General features: G+C 38.3%; 1 protein-coding gene across 13 annotated transcripts in view; it reads right to left on the reverse strand.

Annotated features, from left to right (window-relative positions):
- clip1a (CAP-GLY domain containing linker protein 1a) overlaps positions 1-16,956 on the reverse strand; it is a 158,944-nt gene that overhangs the window by 71,072 nt on the left and 70,916 nt on the right. For 9 of the 13 annotated variants that reach the window (XM_080208328.1, XM_080208334.1, XM_080208333.1 and 6 more), the window contains exons 7-9: positions 16,188-16,291; positions 15,796-15,856; positions 4,924-5,028 (exon numbers count right to left, since the gene is read on the reverse strand). In XM_080208328.1, coding sequence (XP_080064454.1) covers positions 4,924-5,028; positions 15,796-15,856; positions 16,188-16,291 — 270 coding nt within the window. Of the gene's footprint in view, positions 1-4,923; positions 5,029-15,794; positions 15,857-16,187; positions 16,292-16,956 lie in introns of all 13 variants that reach the window. The other 4 variants (XM_080208339.1, XM_080208340.1, XM_080208332.1 and 1 more) reach the window with 2 other exon arrangements.

Here is a 16,956-nt window from a genome sequence, read left to right on the forward strand (position 1 = left end):
TCTTAATAATTAACAATTCAATTTTATCAGAGATCATTTTATCTCATTTAATATATTTAAGCAATTTATTGCAATACTATCACTCAACTAACAATTTAAAGGTTCAATTACATTTCCCGCATATTTAGTTATCACAATTATAACTTTCTTAGCTTGGATGTCAAATGTAACTCAATAATTGTGCAATTACTCCAGTGATTATGGGGGGAGATGGATCATGTAGTCTGATAAACAGTTGTACAGGCCAAAGTACCAGACTCAATTATTTATCTGTGATACCACATAATATCAGCTGGGATAGTAGTGAAGGCACATCAATTTGACACAGCATGCCTTAATTAGAAAGTGAAAAGTCAGATGGGACCTTTGATCTTTACGTTTGTGCAGTGATGTGCCAAGAGGATTTGTTTCGTTTGTGATATCCTTTAACCTTGAATAGACTGCTGACACTAATGGACGCGCAGGCAAGGAAACCAGAGGAATTCCATAGCCCATGAAACTGTAACTTGGCATGCGTTACTATCCCCAGGAAAAGGGGGGTTATTTAGGAAGGGAGTGGGTGGGGGTGTGGGCCAGGTGGAGGGTTAGTTTAAAAAGAGTGCTTTTAATTTCTCCACATTTAGAAATATAGAGCCATTTATATGAAAAACACTACCTCAAACAATAAACAAAAGTTACATTTGCATATGGTATAAAGTCCAAATTGCTAAATTGTTTCTTGAATCAGTTGATCTAAGCACAAGTGAAAATTGCCTTAGTTCATCTAGGCTGGAAAAGAGTGCATAAAATAAAAATCAGCCAAAATGCCTACTCAGATCATTATCCACTTATCCCGGCTCAGAAGCTGAAATATGCAGACATTTGATGGCTGAGGAAACGGGCTTGGCTGTGATACTTTCCAGTGGCGTAACAATTTGACAACACTATCCAGAAGAGTGAATAACAAATGGTTACTTGGACAGTGTGAATATGTACCTCAGTGATGGTCAATGCTTTAAGAGATGAAGAAAGTTAAAGTAAATTTTGATAAATTGAGTCTTTGCCATAGTTTGTGTCAAAGTCCATCAAATAAAATTCTTACTCCAAACAACTATTCATGGTAATTGTAAGGTGCATCAAAATACTTTCAAGTAGAAAACAGAAACTCCTGAGTAGGGTACGAACAAATTGATGTACTGCTTGTGCTCATGACAATGACAGCCCAAGTCAACCACAAATCTTTTCAATATCAATACAATTACAACCATATGGAAAGAAAAAAGCTACTTGGTACATTATGTTCGTACATCCACCAGGTACAACTACTCCATAGCATCCATTTTTCCTCAACTCCCAAAGGTAAGTCAAGCTAAACTCCTGTAATATTCTTTACTGTAACCCTTAATCTCTCTTCAACTCGGGCATTCACCCTGCTTTTGAAATATTAATTGACTTAATATCAACTGCTTTTTCTGAAAGTCTATTTCAAGTACAGAAATGCAACAAATTTAGCTAAGAATTGATATTTTTATAACCTTGAAGTCTACAGGAGCAATTTAGATTACAAAAGTCTGATTAGGTTTACACTTTTTATTCCTATTAGCATTACAAGTATTTGGATAACTTGTCATTTCTATTCTCTCTGCTCTCATGAAAACACGTCTGTTGAGAATCTCTTCACATCTTGGACACTGAAGTTCCATAATAATGTGATTGCTATTTTTTTCTGAACCGTCACCAATTGGTCAGTATAGAATACCATAGGTTTAAGCATTATACTCTACAGAAGGGGCCTCTGTTTGAGATCACTTTCCTTAAACTTCGCATCAATAATAATTTAAAGGAAGGTGGCATAATCAGTCACATTGCAAATCAATATATCAAACAATTTCATGCACAATCAGGAATTTCCATTTTGAACAGAATTCAGGACAATAATGCAGCTTTAATAAAATTAGTGATTAGGGAGAGACTGCAGCTAATTATTTTAAATCAATTACACAAACTCACTATCACTTTAGCTAATTTTCAATTTACCATATAGCGCCACAATATTTATGAATTAGCATTTACAAAGTTGGAGCTTTTCATTACTGCACTGTGAATAATAGCTCGCATTATCATTAATCTTGAACTCAAAACATGCATGGATTTTTGTTAACTGACCTTTATCAAAACATTTCTTGAAATGTGGTGCAAATCTGGTGTACATGGTGCACTGATGAGGTCAAATAGGCATCTGAGAATCAGATTGATCAACCAAATTTACAGAAGAGTAACTACACAGCTATTTCTTAGACTCTCTTTACTAAAGACTAACTACAGGTTTATGCAACTTTATATTCTTCATTATTTTCAGTGAAAATAATAATAAAAGAGCCACTTTGACATCTATTTCAAATGGAAAATAGTGTAATTTGCAATGGGTTTGTGGATTCCCAGTCCAACTTTCCAAAAGAAAGCAAAGAAGAGGTATTCCCATGTGAGAAAAGAAATGTAAATAGAAGAAACAATCAAACAATCATCCCAATAGACATAGTGGTAGGAGCACGGAATGTGAAGTCAAGACTTTGTTTCCACAAGGATTGTGTGGGTCACTTATACACGGTCATGGACAGGTGCATCTGAAACAGGTAGACTGATGAAAATATTAGCAAGGATATTTCTCTGTTGTGTTGGTTCTCTCACCACTTACTGCACTCAGTCTGGAAGCTTCTTGGCCAGCTACATCAGTGATGGTGCTACAAAGTCACTTTTGATGATAGGCACTGAAGTCCACCAACCACAGGGCATACTATCCTTGCTACTTTTAAGTAGTGATGAGCATAGAGGAGAACTGGGTCACCAGCTGACACAGCGTGCTGGATGGTAATTAGCAGGAGGCCTCTTTGCCTATTTCTAACCTGATGCCATAAGATTTCACAGGGCCCAGAGTAAATTTGATGACTTCCATGGCCACACCCTCCTCAAGGTATACCACTATGCTATTTGTTGGGTTTGTCCTGCCTTGGGACAGGACATACCCAGGGTGGTGATGGAAGCTTTTAGGCTGTTGTCTTATTCAGAGAATCACACCTTGCAGCTTTCGTCAGATTGTTCTTGGATTCCTCAGCTCCCATAATTTTAGCAAAAGTCATACAAGCTCTACAGTGCAGAAGGAGGCCATTTGGCCCATTTTGCAGGGACAAATTAGCTGGGTATGTCTTTGTTGTCTCCAATTCTGGTGTCTGGCTGATTGTGGGTTTTGTTATGTTTATAGTTTGATACAGTTGAATGGCTTTCTAGGATATACTTGAAAGATAGTTAAGAGTCAACCATGTTGCTTTTAGTCTGATGTCACACATAGGCCTAATTGGGTAGAAATGGCAGATTTCCTTCCCTAAAAGGTCATTTGTAAACCAGTTTGGATTTTACAAGGGTCAGCAGTTTCACGGTCACCATTAAGGATAGTAGTTTCTTATTCTATTCACTGAATTTAAATTTCCAGCTGTGTGATGGGATTTGAATTGATGTTCTTCAAGTGTTAAAGGGCTGAGGAGATTCCAGAGATTGGGAGGACTGAGGCAATGTTTGGATTTGAACACAAGGATGAAAATTTTATATTTGAGACATTGGTGGACAATGTAGTCAATGAGTTCAGAAATGTGGTTAAGTGGGAGTTAATGCAAATTAGGATACAGGTAGCAGAATTTCAGATTAGCTTAATTTTTGTGGAGGATAGAAGGCTGGTCAGGAGAATATTGAACATACCAGTACCAAATGTATGGATGAGGATTTTGGTGGCAGATGGACTGAGGCTGGATGGAGGTAGGTTGTCATGATAATGGAAGGATTACAGGGTTGGAACACAACTCAGGTCAGCTAGGTGTCCAAGGTGGCAAACGTTCCTGATCAGCCTGAGATGATGGCCAGGGTTCGGGTTCAAACCAATGCAGGGGAATGGAGTTTGCGGAGGGAATCTGCAGAACAGTGAGATCAGGGCACCCAGATTTCTCTGTTGCAGCTTTTACATGGCTTAATAAGACCAGTGAAAATGGCGAGAAAATAACTAAAGAAAATAGCAACTCTTCCAAAACACTCAAATGTAACAATGCACTTCAGATCTGTCTGATCCAAAAATGGAACAACCATGCTCCAATGTTGGTTAATGTAAATTAGCATGTGCAGGCCACAATCCTTCAACTGTTGCAACTAGTTCATATCTTTAGTGAAATAGGTCCTACTAAAATTCTATGGGAAAAGATATCTTTGAAAACAATCCTAGCACTTCAAAGAGATTGGAGTGTGTGAAGTGATATATACATGCACTAAGTATTTACCTCTACACCTTTTGTTTTAAAATAAGTTTAACTTAAGAAACATACTTGCAGGGCACAGCCAACCATTCAGATGACCTAGCGACACAGCACACTGTTACCCTAAGACACTGCACTACAGTGATAGAATGTGGTTGATACCAGTCTAGCCCCCACAACAGTGACTTCTATTTTCAGCTAGATCTTCAGGAAAATGTTGTGCAGAGACATTTTTCCAAGTGAATATGGGGTAAACTACAAGATAAGTTAGTGTCGGCATCTCTCACATGCTCCATCAACAGGTTATGCAGAACCATTAGATGAAGTCTAGGAGCAGACTGTTTGTCCACTCAGTCAAGGCAGGGTGCATGGAGTATGGCCTAATCTAATAAAATACCAGAAATGCATTCTCTTGAAAACATAATTGCTTGGTTAGTCAACACTTTAAGATGTTAAATTGGCAACATTTAATTCTAAAATACTCCTGAGGTAACTTAAACAAAAGAAACATTTTTTGTCTTAGTGTATCGGTAGACTTTCTTTTGGTGGGGTCAAGCATTACCATAATAAAATCACAGTGATTTATAACCAAGTTTGGGTACATGCTGATAAACTGAATGGAGTTCATTGAAACACTGAAATCCATTACCCTAGTGTCTTCTAACTCCCTCTGGAGTTTTTCAGCTTTGGTCTTTTCAAAGAGCAGGCTCTGTTCAAGCTCCTTAATGCGGGCATGCTCCAGTTTGGTCTGCGTCTGTTAGTAAAAAGGGAGAGGAAGAGAACACACCAGTGCCACCATCACATGCCAGCACGACAGGAGGGAGCCACATGCAGGCTTATCCACCAGCACCTTCTGCCTTTTTAACAGTTAGGAAAGCAAAAGGTAAATTGGACACAGAAACAGAATGGAGGAAAACAGAAACGTTTAATGGAAAATTATATTGAAGGTATGCAGAAGAGAGGATAAATGGGGATTTAAAGGAAAGTACAGTTTTTAAAAAAGGCAGATTCAAGTTTCATGCAGACAGTATACAGTTTTAATATCAGCATAGTTCAAATCAGAACAGTTAATACTTAAATTTTAGTTTAATACTGTAAACCCCTTTGTTGTTTTTGTGTGTTTGAAACATTTGGTTTAACAAAACAAACAGGATTTGAAATTACAGTTAAAAGGTAAAACATTTAAGGGCAGAGCAAAGCAAGAAATAATTTGCGCAGTTTTCCTTGATACTTTTTATTCCAATTAACTTAAGGTAATTTAACGCAAAGCAGATTTCCTGCTGCATTTGAGGTTGTACAAAGAACAGTTTACAATGCACTTGGGTTTGGAGTTGGTCATTCATGCAAATAATTGAAAAAATAAACTAGTCCATGCCTCTCTGTAAGATCTGTGTAAAATTATATTAGCGTTTTACAGCAATGGGGACTGAGTACTGGGTAGATGTGCACGTGATTATATCGGGATGATCTTGTGAAGAACCTCAATTTATATAATCTTTCCTTTGGTGGTTCAGATTCCACACTCACTCTTAGACTGTCCATTATCTTGCATGGGATCAGAGAAACAAAATCTAAATGAAGTCCAAAGAAACTCAAAGTTCAAAGGATGCCAACAATATAAAGATATTTTGATACTCAACTTATTTTATACATATACCCTAAATGAGGTATGTGCATTTTGAAAATTTGATAGATCATAAGAAATAGTAAGCCATTTGGCTCAACAAGCTTGCTACTCCATTTAATAAGATCATAATTGATCTGATTTCAGCCTTTCCTGTCTGGCCCCATAGTCATCAACACCCCTGTCAATCAAAAAAATCTGCCTAATTTAGCCATGAATACATTCAATGGCCCAGTCTCCACTGCTTTCTGGGGAAAAGAATTCCAAAGACTAACACTTTTAAGAGAAGAAATTCCTCATCTTTATTTTAAATAGGATATTCCTTACTTTTAAGCTGTGCTCCTTAGTTCTTGATGCTCCCATGAGGAAACATTTTCTCAACAGCTACCCTGTCAAATCCTCTTAGGATCTTAGATATTTCAATGATATCACCTCTCATTCTTCTAAAGCTCAATAAATATAGGCCCAACCTTTCCTCATAAGGCAAACCCCTTCAGCACAGAAGGCAGTCTAATGAACTTTCTCTAAATTGGTTGCAATGGAAGTACACTCAGACCAAAACCCTACACAGTGCTTGTCTCACCAATGTCCTGTGTACAGTTGTTGCCGGACTTTCTTACTTTCGTATTCCATCCTGTTTCATTAAAGTCCACATTCCATTTGCCTTCCAAAATGCTTGTAATACCTGCATGCTAACATTTTGAAATCCATTTGTAGTGCCACATTCTGTGGTCCCTCTCAATTTAAGTAATATTCTGCTTTTCTATTCTTCTCAAAACAGACAACCTCACATTTTCCCACCTTCTACTCCATTGGCCAATTTTTTGTCCACTCACCTAACCTACCTATATCCTTTTGCTGACTCTTTGTATCATCACAATTTGTTCTCCTACCTATCTTAGTAGCAGCAACAAATTTGGTTATAATTGTTGGTCCTTCCATCCAAGTCAATTTGCAATGTAAATATTTGAGACCCCAACCTTTGGCAATCCATTAGTTACTATTTGCCATCCTGAAAATAACCAATTTATACTGACTCTGTTTCCTGTTAGTTAGCCAATCCTCTATCCATGCGAAAATATCACCCCCAAAATTATCAACTCGAAATAATTTGCGGAGCTCCCGAAACAGGCACATTTTCCAAGATAATTCCATCTCCTAAATATGCTGTTGGCAGCAGAGTGTTGACGAATGAATTGTAACAACTTCCTAGTTAGTACCAAGGCGCTAATAAATAGCCTAATATCTTTTGTTTGGTGAGACTTTTATGCCCTTACATGTGAATTTTACAAGATAACTGGCTTATTCGATGATACTGAAGTTTTAAAAAAATGTCAAGAATCCAGAGAATACCAGAATAACTGGATACTCAATATTAGAACTAACCAATGAAACTTTGCAAATTCCAGCTAGAGCCACAAGTATCTTTCACAGATGTGTGTTGAGAATAAGCAAGTCAAGATCAGTAGAAGGGAGGCTTTAAGGAAATATTATTTACCCTACTTTGAATAATGGACATCCAAATCATAGCAAAGAAACAGTAAGCAACAAGGAAGTAACAGACCAAGATTTGTCCAACTCTAAATGCAAAGAATTTTGACATTATAAATTTAGTTCAATTTTTAGCAAATTCAAAATGATTTATTTGGGGAAGCAAATCCCTCTGTGGCTTCATATACAAATTTTTGCACAGAACTGCATGGGAGAAGTGAAGAGCTGAACAAATCATTTTGGCAGGTCAAATGAGATGAAGGAGTATAATATCAAGGGTAAGACTCTTAGTAGCGTGGAGGATCAGAAGCACCTTGGGGTCCGGGTCCATAAGACTCTTAAACCGGCCGGGTAGAGGATGTGGTCAAGAAGGCGTATGATGTACTGGCCTTCGTCAATCGAGGGATTGAGTTTAGGAGTCGGGAGATAATGCTGCAGCTTTATAAGACCCTCATCAGACCCCACTTGGGGTACTGTGCGCAGTTCTGGTCGCCTCATTACAAGAAAGATGTGGAAGCTATTGAAAGGGTGAGAGGAGATTTACAAGGATGTTGCCTGGATTGGGTGGCATGCCTTATGAGGATAGGTTGAGGGAACTCAGTCTTTTCTCCCTGGATAGACGAAGGATGAGAGGTGACCTGATAGAGGTTTATAAGATGTTGAGACGTATAGATCGGGTGGATTCTCAGAGGCTATTTCCCAGGGCTGAAATGGTCACTACGAGAGGACACAGGTTTAAGGTGCTGGTGAGTAGGTACAGAGGAGTTGTCAGGGGTAAGTTTTTCACTCAGAGGGTGGTGGGTGAGTGAAATCGGCTGCCATTGGTGGTGGTGGTGAAGGCGAATTCGTTAGGGTCTTTTAAGAGACTTCTGGATGAGTACATGGGATTTATAGGATTGAGGGTTATAGGTAAGCCTGGTAGGTAGGGATATGATCAGCGCAACTTGTGGGCCGAAGGGCTTGTTTGTGCTGCAGTCTTTATGTTCCAGGTTCTAAATTCATAACCCTTGGTGCTAATTTAAAGGGAGTTGCTTGATCCCTGTTTGCATCAGTGAATTGCTTACAAGGAAGCACTAAAGGCAAGCTATTATCAATATTCTCATTCCACCAAGTTTTGTGGGCAGGGAGCAAGTCTCACCCAGCATTGCTTCATTCAAAAGTGAATCAAGGAACAAATCAGTTGGTATTGTGCATCTAACTATTTTATTGTTTTAAGCAACTGAAGATGTATTTTGATTTTTTTTGTATCTGCTTAACATTAAAGAGCAAAAAGCAACTTGCATTTATTTGGAAGGAGGAGGATATAACATAAGGAACCGGTTTTCAATTCCTTTTTGCTGAACGACTACAAGGACGTAGGGGACGGATCCCAAACAACGACAAGACAAAGTACAGAAATGAGATAGAGAATCTGGCGAACTGGTGCAATGACAATAATGTCTCCCTCAATGTCAACAAAACAAAGGAAGGAGACTGTCATTGACTTCAGGGAGTGTAGTTGAGAACATACCCCTGATTACATCAATGGAGACGAAGTAGAACTGGTCAAAAGCTTCAAATTTTTAGGCGTACAGATCACCAACAACCTATTCTGGTTCCCCCTATGCCAACATATAGTTAAGAAAGCCCACCAATGCCTCTACTTTCTCAGAGGACTAAGGAAATTTGGCATGTCAGCTAAGACTCACCAATCTTTACAGATGCACCATAGAAAGCATTCTTTCTGGTTGTATCACAGCTTGGTATGGCTCCTGCTCTGCCCAAGACCACAACAAACTACAAAAGGTCATGAATGTAGCCCAATCCATCACACAAACCAGCTTCATATCCACTGATTCGGTCTACATTTCCCACTGCCTCGACAAAACAGCCAGCGTAATTAAGGGCCCCACGCACCCCGGACACACACTCTTCCACTTTCTTCCGTTGGGAAGATATAAAAGTCTGAGATCACATAACAACCGACTCAAGAACAACTTCTTCCCTGCTGCCATCAGACTTTTGAATGGACCTACCTCGCATTAAGTTCATCTTTCTCTACATCCTAGCTATGACTGTAACACTACATTCTGCACTCTCTTGTTCCTTCTCTATGAGCGATATGCTTTTGTCTGTACAGAGTGCAAGAAACAATATTTTTCACTATATACTAATACATGTGACAATAATAAATCAAAAGACAAATTATAGCAGGTGATCTTTGAGTTTCACTTCTCACTTTTCATGTGCTTTTATTTATCATTATTTATTAGTGTCACAAGTAGGCTTATTTTAACACTGCAATGAAGTTACTGTGAAAATCCCCTACTCGCCAGTGTGTGATCAGATACACTGTGGGAGACTTTAGCATGGCTAATGCACTTAACCAGCACATCTTTCGGATGGTGGGAGGCGACCAGAGTACCCGGAGGAAGCTCATGCAGATATGAGGAGAACGTGCAGACTCCACACAATGACCCAAGCCAGGAATCGAGCCTGGGTCCCTGGCGCTGAGAGGCAGCAGTGCTGACCACCATTCCACCATGCCGCTCTTTTCACGAAGAATGCATACTCCAAGCTGCTTAAAATACTGCAGAGCATTCAAGAATTCAGACCTTTTATTATTTTGAAATTGATATTGCAAGTTAAATGAAACGCGGTCATCTGATTTGTTGGTTGTTATTTTAAGAGCTCACTATCAAAAAAAATAAGTTTCATTTCAGTTCACAGAGTGAAGGCTTGTCCACCTAAGCAAACTTTTGCATTGGATATAGGAGAAAAGTAACTGAATTGAACCCGAACTGTAAGAAAGGTCACCAGCTGGAAAGGCTGGGATCAGCAAGAACAAAGAATCTTACTAATCCATTAAATACCACAAACAGCAGTGCTGAAGAACTTGGCAGTTTTGCTAAATAAACAAAGTAGGCAATTAACACTGATGGACACAAAATCCTTAAAAGGAGAAAATATTTTGATCAACCATCAAAATGTACTTTTAAGTAGGTCCCTCCCTTGCAATTAGTCCCAAATACTTCTGCAAATAACCAAAGCAAGGGCTACAAGGTTAAAAAAAACAAACTCACTCCTTACACCAGATGCCATTCATCAAATCCAAGATGAACTGGAAATAAGCTTTACAGAAAATCAAATAAAAGCCCTAATTTTGTTGCCAGCAGCAATTGCTACCAAGCTCTAAAAAAAAACCATCCATAAAGATGAAGTGACCTCTTTGGTGCAAATCTAACTTTCCCAGAGTTATTTGAATCTGGCATCAATTCAAGGGAATCTCTAGACATCCAGCAACCGTAAGCAGGGCAAATAATTTATTACACTGAGGAATTTTCACAAGCAGCAAACCAAGTATAATGCACCAGATTATTGTTCAATTTTTATTTTTTTTAAAAAACAGAAAGCAAACTAAAGATGATCATTAAAAATATTAGAATTATCATAATGGATAAATTTGACATTCCACAAATATAAATTGGTTTTCCTGGGCAATAGAATTTATGACTTTTACAGTATTTAAAACTCTAATTAACAAGCATAAGTTTCTTAACCACAATATTGCAGGGAGAGAGGGGAAAATCACATCAGTTCACTGGTTCCTTAAGACTACCACCTTCTGCAGGAAGTTCAACAACACACCCTTTAGAAGAGCAGTCACTGATAGCAACTTCTGGATTTCTGCACTTAGCCAGAAGTTCCCCTCAGTTTCATAGGATAATGAACTCCTCACAGTTTCACCCATCATCACAGCCATAATCTCTGTTGGCACCATCATCATTGCTGGAGTAAATAGAAGGATAGTGAGTTCTTTTTCAATCTATTAATTTCCTCTTGCAACTGTACACATGATGATGGTGTGGCCTCTGTCCAATCATACTTGGAGGAAAAATCCAGTGAGTAGCAGTAGAATTGAGGACGATGAGTCCTCATTAAAAAGAAAAATATTTTCTCTCCTTCCAATGTGTAATATGAGTGGCGTGGTAGACTTACAAATCAAGAAAAAAAAACACTGACCATAAGAACATAAGAAATAGGAGGAGTAGGCCATCTAGCCCACCCCGCCATTCAGTAAGATCATGGCTGATCTGAAGTGGATCAGTTCCACTTTCCCGCTTTCTCCCCATAACCTTTAATTCCCTTGCCTGTCAAAAACCTATCTACCTGTGACTTAAATATATTCAGTGAAGTAGCCTCCACCACTTCAACAGGCAGAGAATTCCAGAGATTCACCACCCTTTGAGTGACTCCGTTCTAAACTGCCTCCCCCCTTATCTTGAGGCTGTGCCCTCTAGTCCTGCTGTCCTTTCTGAGCGGGAAGAATCTCTCTACCTCTACCCTATCCATCCCCTTCATTATCTTATACATAAGATCCCCCCTCATCCTTCCAAACTCCAACGAGTACAGACCCAGTCTATTCAGTCTCTCTTCATAGTCCAACCTCCTCATCTCCGGTATCAGCCTAGTGAACCTCCTCTGCACTCCCTCCAAGGCCAAAGTATCCTTGCGCAAGTGCGGCAACCAAAACTGCACAAAGTACTCCAGCAGCAGCCTCACCAGTGCCCTGTACAGTTGCAGCAAGACCTCCCTGCTTTTATATTCTATCCCCCTCGCTATAAAGGCCAGCATCCCATTCGCCTTCTTGATCACCTGCTGCACCTGCAGACTGGGTTTTTGCAACTCATGCACAAGGACCCCCAGGTTCCTCTGCACCGTAGCATGCTGCAGCTTTTTGCCCTTTAAATAGTAATCCCTCCTACTATTATTTCTGCCAAAGTGGATAACCTCACACTGCTAACATTGTACTCCATCTGCCAGGTCCTCACCCACTCGCTCAGCCTATCCAGACCAGTGATCAAAATACAGGGGAGTCAATACCATGCATTACGAGAGGCATGGAGCAGTTCTCATGTTTCTCCATGAATCAAACCCAAGTGTTTGCACAAAATTCAAACTGGAGAAATATTGCAATGCATAATTTTTACTGGTGCTGACAAAACTTAAATAAATGTGTCATGTTTCAAATAAGTAAGGGGTGTAATAGGGAGTAATATCACCAAGGTGGTGTTTAGCTTTTAAGTAATGTAACAGATAGACAGACAAATAATGACAACAGAACTGATGGTGATCCTATAATTGATTCGGGGTTTACAGCATAATCACTCATTACATATATTGCTTCTCATTCTTTGCAGCTGTGAAAGCAACATGCATATCAGTAGGTCAATGCTGAGAAATCAGTCAGTACAGTTAGTTCTGCAATTTGTTCCAAAGTAGTATTTTGAATTGCTCTGATTAGAAACTATTTTAAACATTGGATGTCTTCACATGTGCGACACCATATACCATTCTCTGTATTAATCTAATATTCTTTCAGAAGACAAAATCATTCATTTCAACTTTAAAAAGTAACATAAATTCAATACAATGCAGCGCAAAAATCCCTATAAGCCTGTCATATAAAGTTGGCCACTATGTGACAGTGGTGCTAAAACTATAATTTGTGGGTAATTACTTTGCTGTCAAATCCATTTTGTTTCATCCCACATTTCAATGCATTTTTCAATTTTATGAAATGTATTTAGTTATTTTCCTTGACAATTCTTGTAGAATTCCTACAGTACAAAAAAGCTATTCAGCCCATCGAGTCTACAGATTCTCTGACAGAGTATCTTACCCACCCTCTTTCCCTCGCTCTATCTCTGCAACCCCACACATTTACTATGACTAATCAATCTAACCTACACATCTTGGGACACTAAGGGATAATTCAGCATGGCCAATCCACCTAACCTGCACATCTTTGGACTATGGGAGGAAACTAGAGCACCCAGAGGAAATTCACACACTCTTCACAGATAGTAACCCAAGGCTGAAACTGAACCTAGGAGATCAGCTCATTCTGTACATTTCATTGCTCAAACCAGGATTATGGCTCAGCTACTTGTTGCATAAATTCACTGTCCCATGGGAAAAGCAAAGTATATCTTTTTCTGTTATTGTAGTGGACTGGAATTTAATGGAGTTCAATGTATAAAATAGCAACCTATTAATAGCAGTGTCCTTCAGGCTGTCAACTAATAACTACAGTTAGTGATACAGAACATAGAACATTACAGCGCAGTACAGGCCCTTCGGCCCTCGATGTTGCGCCGACCAGTGGAACCAATCTAATGACCCTCTAACCTAATTGTTGCCTAAAATTATTGGCCTAAACTAAACTTTCTATATTGATGCTTTGAAACAAACTTCATATTTCTGCATTTCAACTACAGAACCATTCAATCTTTATGTATCACAATATTCTACATTCAATCAACACTGCTTTCGAAGACATCCAAAGTTTCCTGTAAAACTGGCAGGATTTGGTCCAAAGAATTTGCTTAACTTTTTTCTAAAGTCCTCATTATGCTCATCTGTCTCTTACAATTCCATGATATTAAATTCATTTGCACATGAAATACGTGAAAACTGATCAGCAAATGTTCAGCAGGTTTTTTTTATTCACTGCAAATATTTAAGTACATGACAAAACAAAATGATTTTGTATAAATTTGTCTTTTTCAATGACTAGAATTCATACTGAATTTAAACATTGTTGTGTCAGGGAGTATAGATCACAATTTCCACTGATATGGCATTCAAAACTAATATTTAAATCACTCTTTAATTAAGATTTTTATATCTGATTTGGATTTTAAAATATTTCAATTCCATATTGATGAAAGCAAATGTGGCCTGACCATTGAATTTCTGAAATTTATCTATGCTATGGTCTTGCATCATGATGCTCTGCTCCAACTTTTCAGTTGAATTTTTAAACTTTACAATAAGACTAGGCAATACATTCTTATAGCTCTGAAATGAGATAAGGTTGAAAATTAACAATCTGATTTTCAAGTCTAGAAAGAAAATGGTTAAAGGCAAACTTCATGGCAGGATTCCAATTATATTCTATTCTCCTTTTTTGTTTTTTTCTAATCACCCATTACCTATTTTACAGCTGCTGTTTTTGACTTTAGATATAAAATTGTAGTTTTTGGTGGGTTTCAGAATCTTATAACTACCCCTGTGATGTAACAGCATCTCACTAAATAGGAGGATATTTTATAAATGTTGAAGTGAAGGCTTATTTTTTTAAGGTTCATTTCAATATTCAGGGGTATTCAAAAGCTAAAATGCACATACAATTAGCAAAATGTTGGTTCAGACTTTTGCACAGCCCCTTTTATTATACTGATTTTCCATTTTATTTTAAATAAGTCATAAAAAATGCATGTAAATGAGTACAGGCCATTTAACTTACAAGCTTCACTTTCAACAGACCATAAACAATCTACCCTATTATACATTTAACCTTCCAAGAGGAGGAAATTAATGAAATGCCTTAAAATCTGAGTAAACAAGATCCAGTGGGTAAATCTCATCAGTTAATGGTTACCTCTTAGAAGATTTCAAGCAAAGCTATGGTGAAACCATCTGGTTCAAAACCTTTGCTGCTGATTCCTGTTCGATTACATGGTCTTTACAATGAGAGCTCCTATATGATGCATTAAAGTATTTTCTTCTTTACAAATGTCAAACTAATTGGTTTACAGGGCATATCGCAATCTCTTTTTGAATTCTATTTGCTAGACTCAAGTGCTTTTCCAGTGTTTATAATGGTCCCAAAATAATTTCTCAAAGCCCTTCCTACTTCCTCCCTCATTTCCTTGCTGTGGTTTTGAAAAAGAAAACATTTTCAGAGTTCTGAAAGAAAGTAAAGAGCTCTGTATGTTGTGCCATAAACCAGTATCAGTAAGATTGGGAAACATGCCTATAAACACAAGGAGGACACCCTATTCAAATAATCTTATTAAATTAATTCCAAATCATTGAACCAAATGTGCCAGTTTTATATGTATAGCTCATATATTTATGAGCTGTTCAAATATTTGAATATCCAGGTTGAATGTAAAAAAAATGATAAAGCAGCAATAGAACTTGTTAAATACATATAGAATATAAACCTGTCCTCAATAGAATATTTCTTTTCCCAATATTCTAATCACCTAATATGATAGCTTTTGGTGAGAAGGTCAGCTGATAAATCATTAATTAACCAACAATTATCTGCCACCACTGCAGCCACCGAGCCACAAGCACCATGCCAAATAACCCAATCATCCAATAGCAATGAATTTGAAATGTTCAAATTTTTTAAGCCCCAATTCGCCATTAAGTTATCAGCTACTAATATGAACTGTTCACAACCTCTCATCCCTTTTTTATCAACAGATGTTGGCAATATTCAGTGTCAATGCTCTCTGGATATTTAAGCACGAGCAGTTTTTTTTTTCCAAATATGAAGTTCCATCAACTTCTGAACCACAGTGTCATGGTCTCTAGTTCAGATTTTTTGCAAATCAATAGTTTGTTTACCTCTAAATCACCTTTGGTGATGGACTCTTCCTCAACACGGAACTGAAGGTCTTCCACTTTCCTATTAATAAAAACAAAAAGGTAATTCCTGAAAGAGCTAAAGGAGAAAGAACATCACACCCTAAGGTTTTGAACATTCAGTATTAGAAAGAAAGGAAGGTAGGAGGAAAATCATTCTCAAAAGACATGCCTCTGAGTGCGTATAAAAATATTAGAAAATTGCTATTATAAAGTAGTTTCAAGGCTAACTGAGTTTTCTGAGTTTCATTTGATCGACAGTAAAAATGATGATTCTATGTAGTTATTTTTAAATCAGCAGTATAATTTTATAATGTAACTTTTCTAAAATACATTATTGATAATACTTTGAAATTCACGTTCGTAACTGGCACCTTTTTTCTTCTTCTAACTGATTTAGCAGTTCCACCTTCTCTCGATCAGCAGCCTCAACCAGCGCTCGTAACTGGTCCATTTTTGTCTCCATCTCCAATACATGCTGCATAAAATGAATTAAACTTTAACATTGGCAACTGCACTGTAATAAGTTCATTACGTAGCTCCTAAACTTCCTACGAACTGAGAATTTCCAAAGGACATACAACAGAGGGGGAATTTTATGGAGGCAATGAAGAGCTAATACAGACGTATACTGCTTCCTACAGGAAGGCCTGCTGGAATTACATGTCAACCAGGCAGCTGAGAGATAACCATTCCATGGGATTAGGACCCCAGGGTCATTCTATGGGATCAAGTTCCCAGGAGTGGGAAATCCCACCCAGCAAGCTGCCTGCCAATCTATTGAATGGCAGCACCAGTGCTGCCAGAAGAAGTCCCATGAGATGCTCAGGATCACTTAGGCCAGAGCTAAATGATGGCAAAAGGGGTTTAATAGGGTGGGAGTTGTGGAGAGGGGGCTGCAGCATGGGCAAAAGAGTGGTTAGTGGCGGCGGTAGTGGGCCCCTGAACTAGCAGCAAGGTGAAAAGGTCAACCACTGATCTTTCCATCATGGGCTTAGTGGGTTAGAGGTGTGATCTCTACCCATCGCCAATCTACCCAATTAAATGACCCCTCTTGCCACAGGGCAGATTGCAAAATACTGGCTTAATACATTAGCACCACATGCTTTATATAATGTACTTTTATGATGGCCATAACAGCTA

The sequence above is a fragment of the Carcharhinus amblyrhynchos genome, chromosome 20, assembly GCF_965287045.1.
Source record: "Carcharhinus amblyrhynchos chromosome 20, sCarAmb.v2.hapA, whole genome shotgun sequence".
Taxonomy (NCBI): Eukaryota; Metazoa; Chordata; class Chondrichthyes; order Carcharhiniformes; family Carcharhinidae; genus Carcharhinus; species Carcharhinus amblyrhynchos.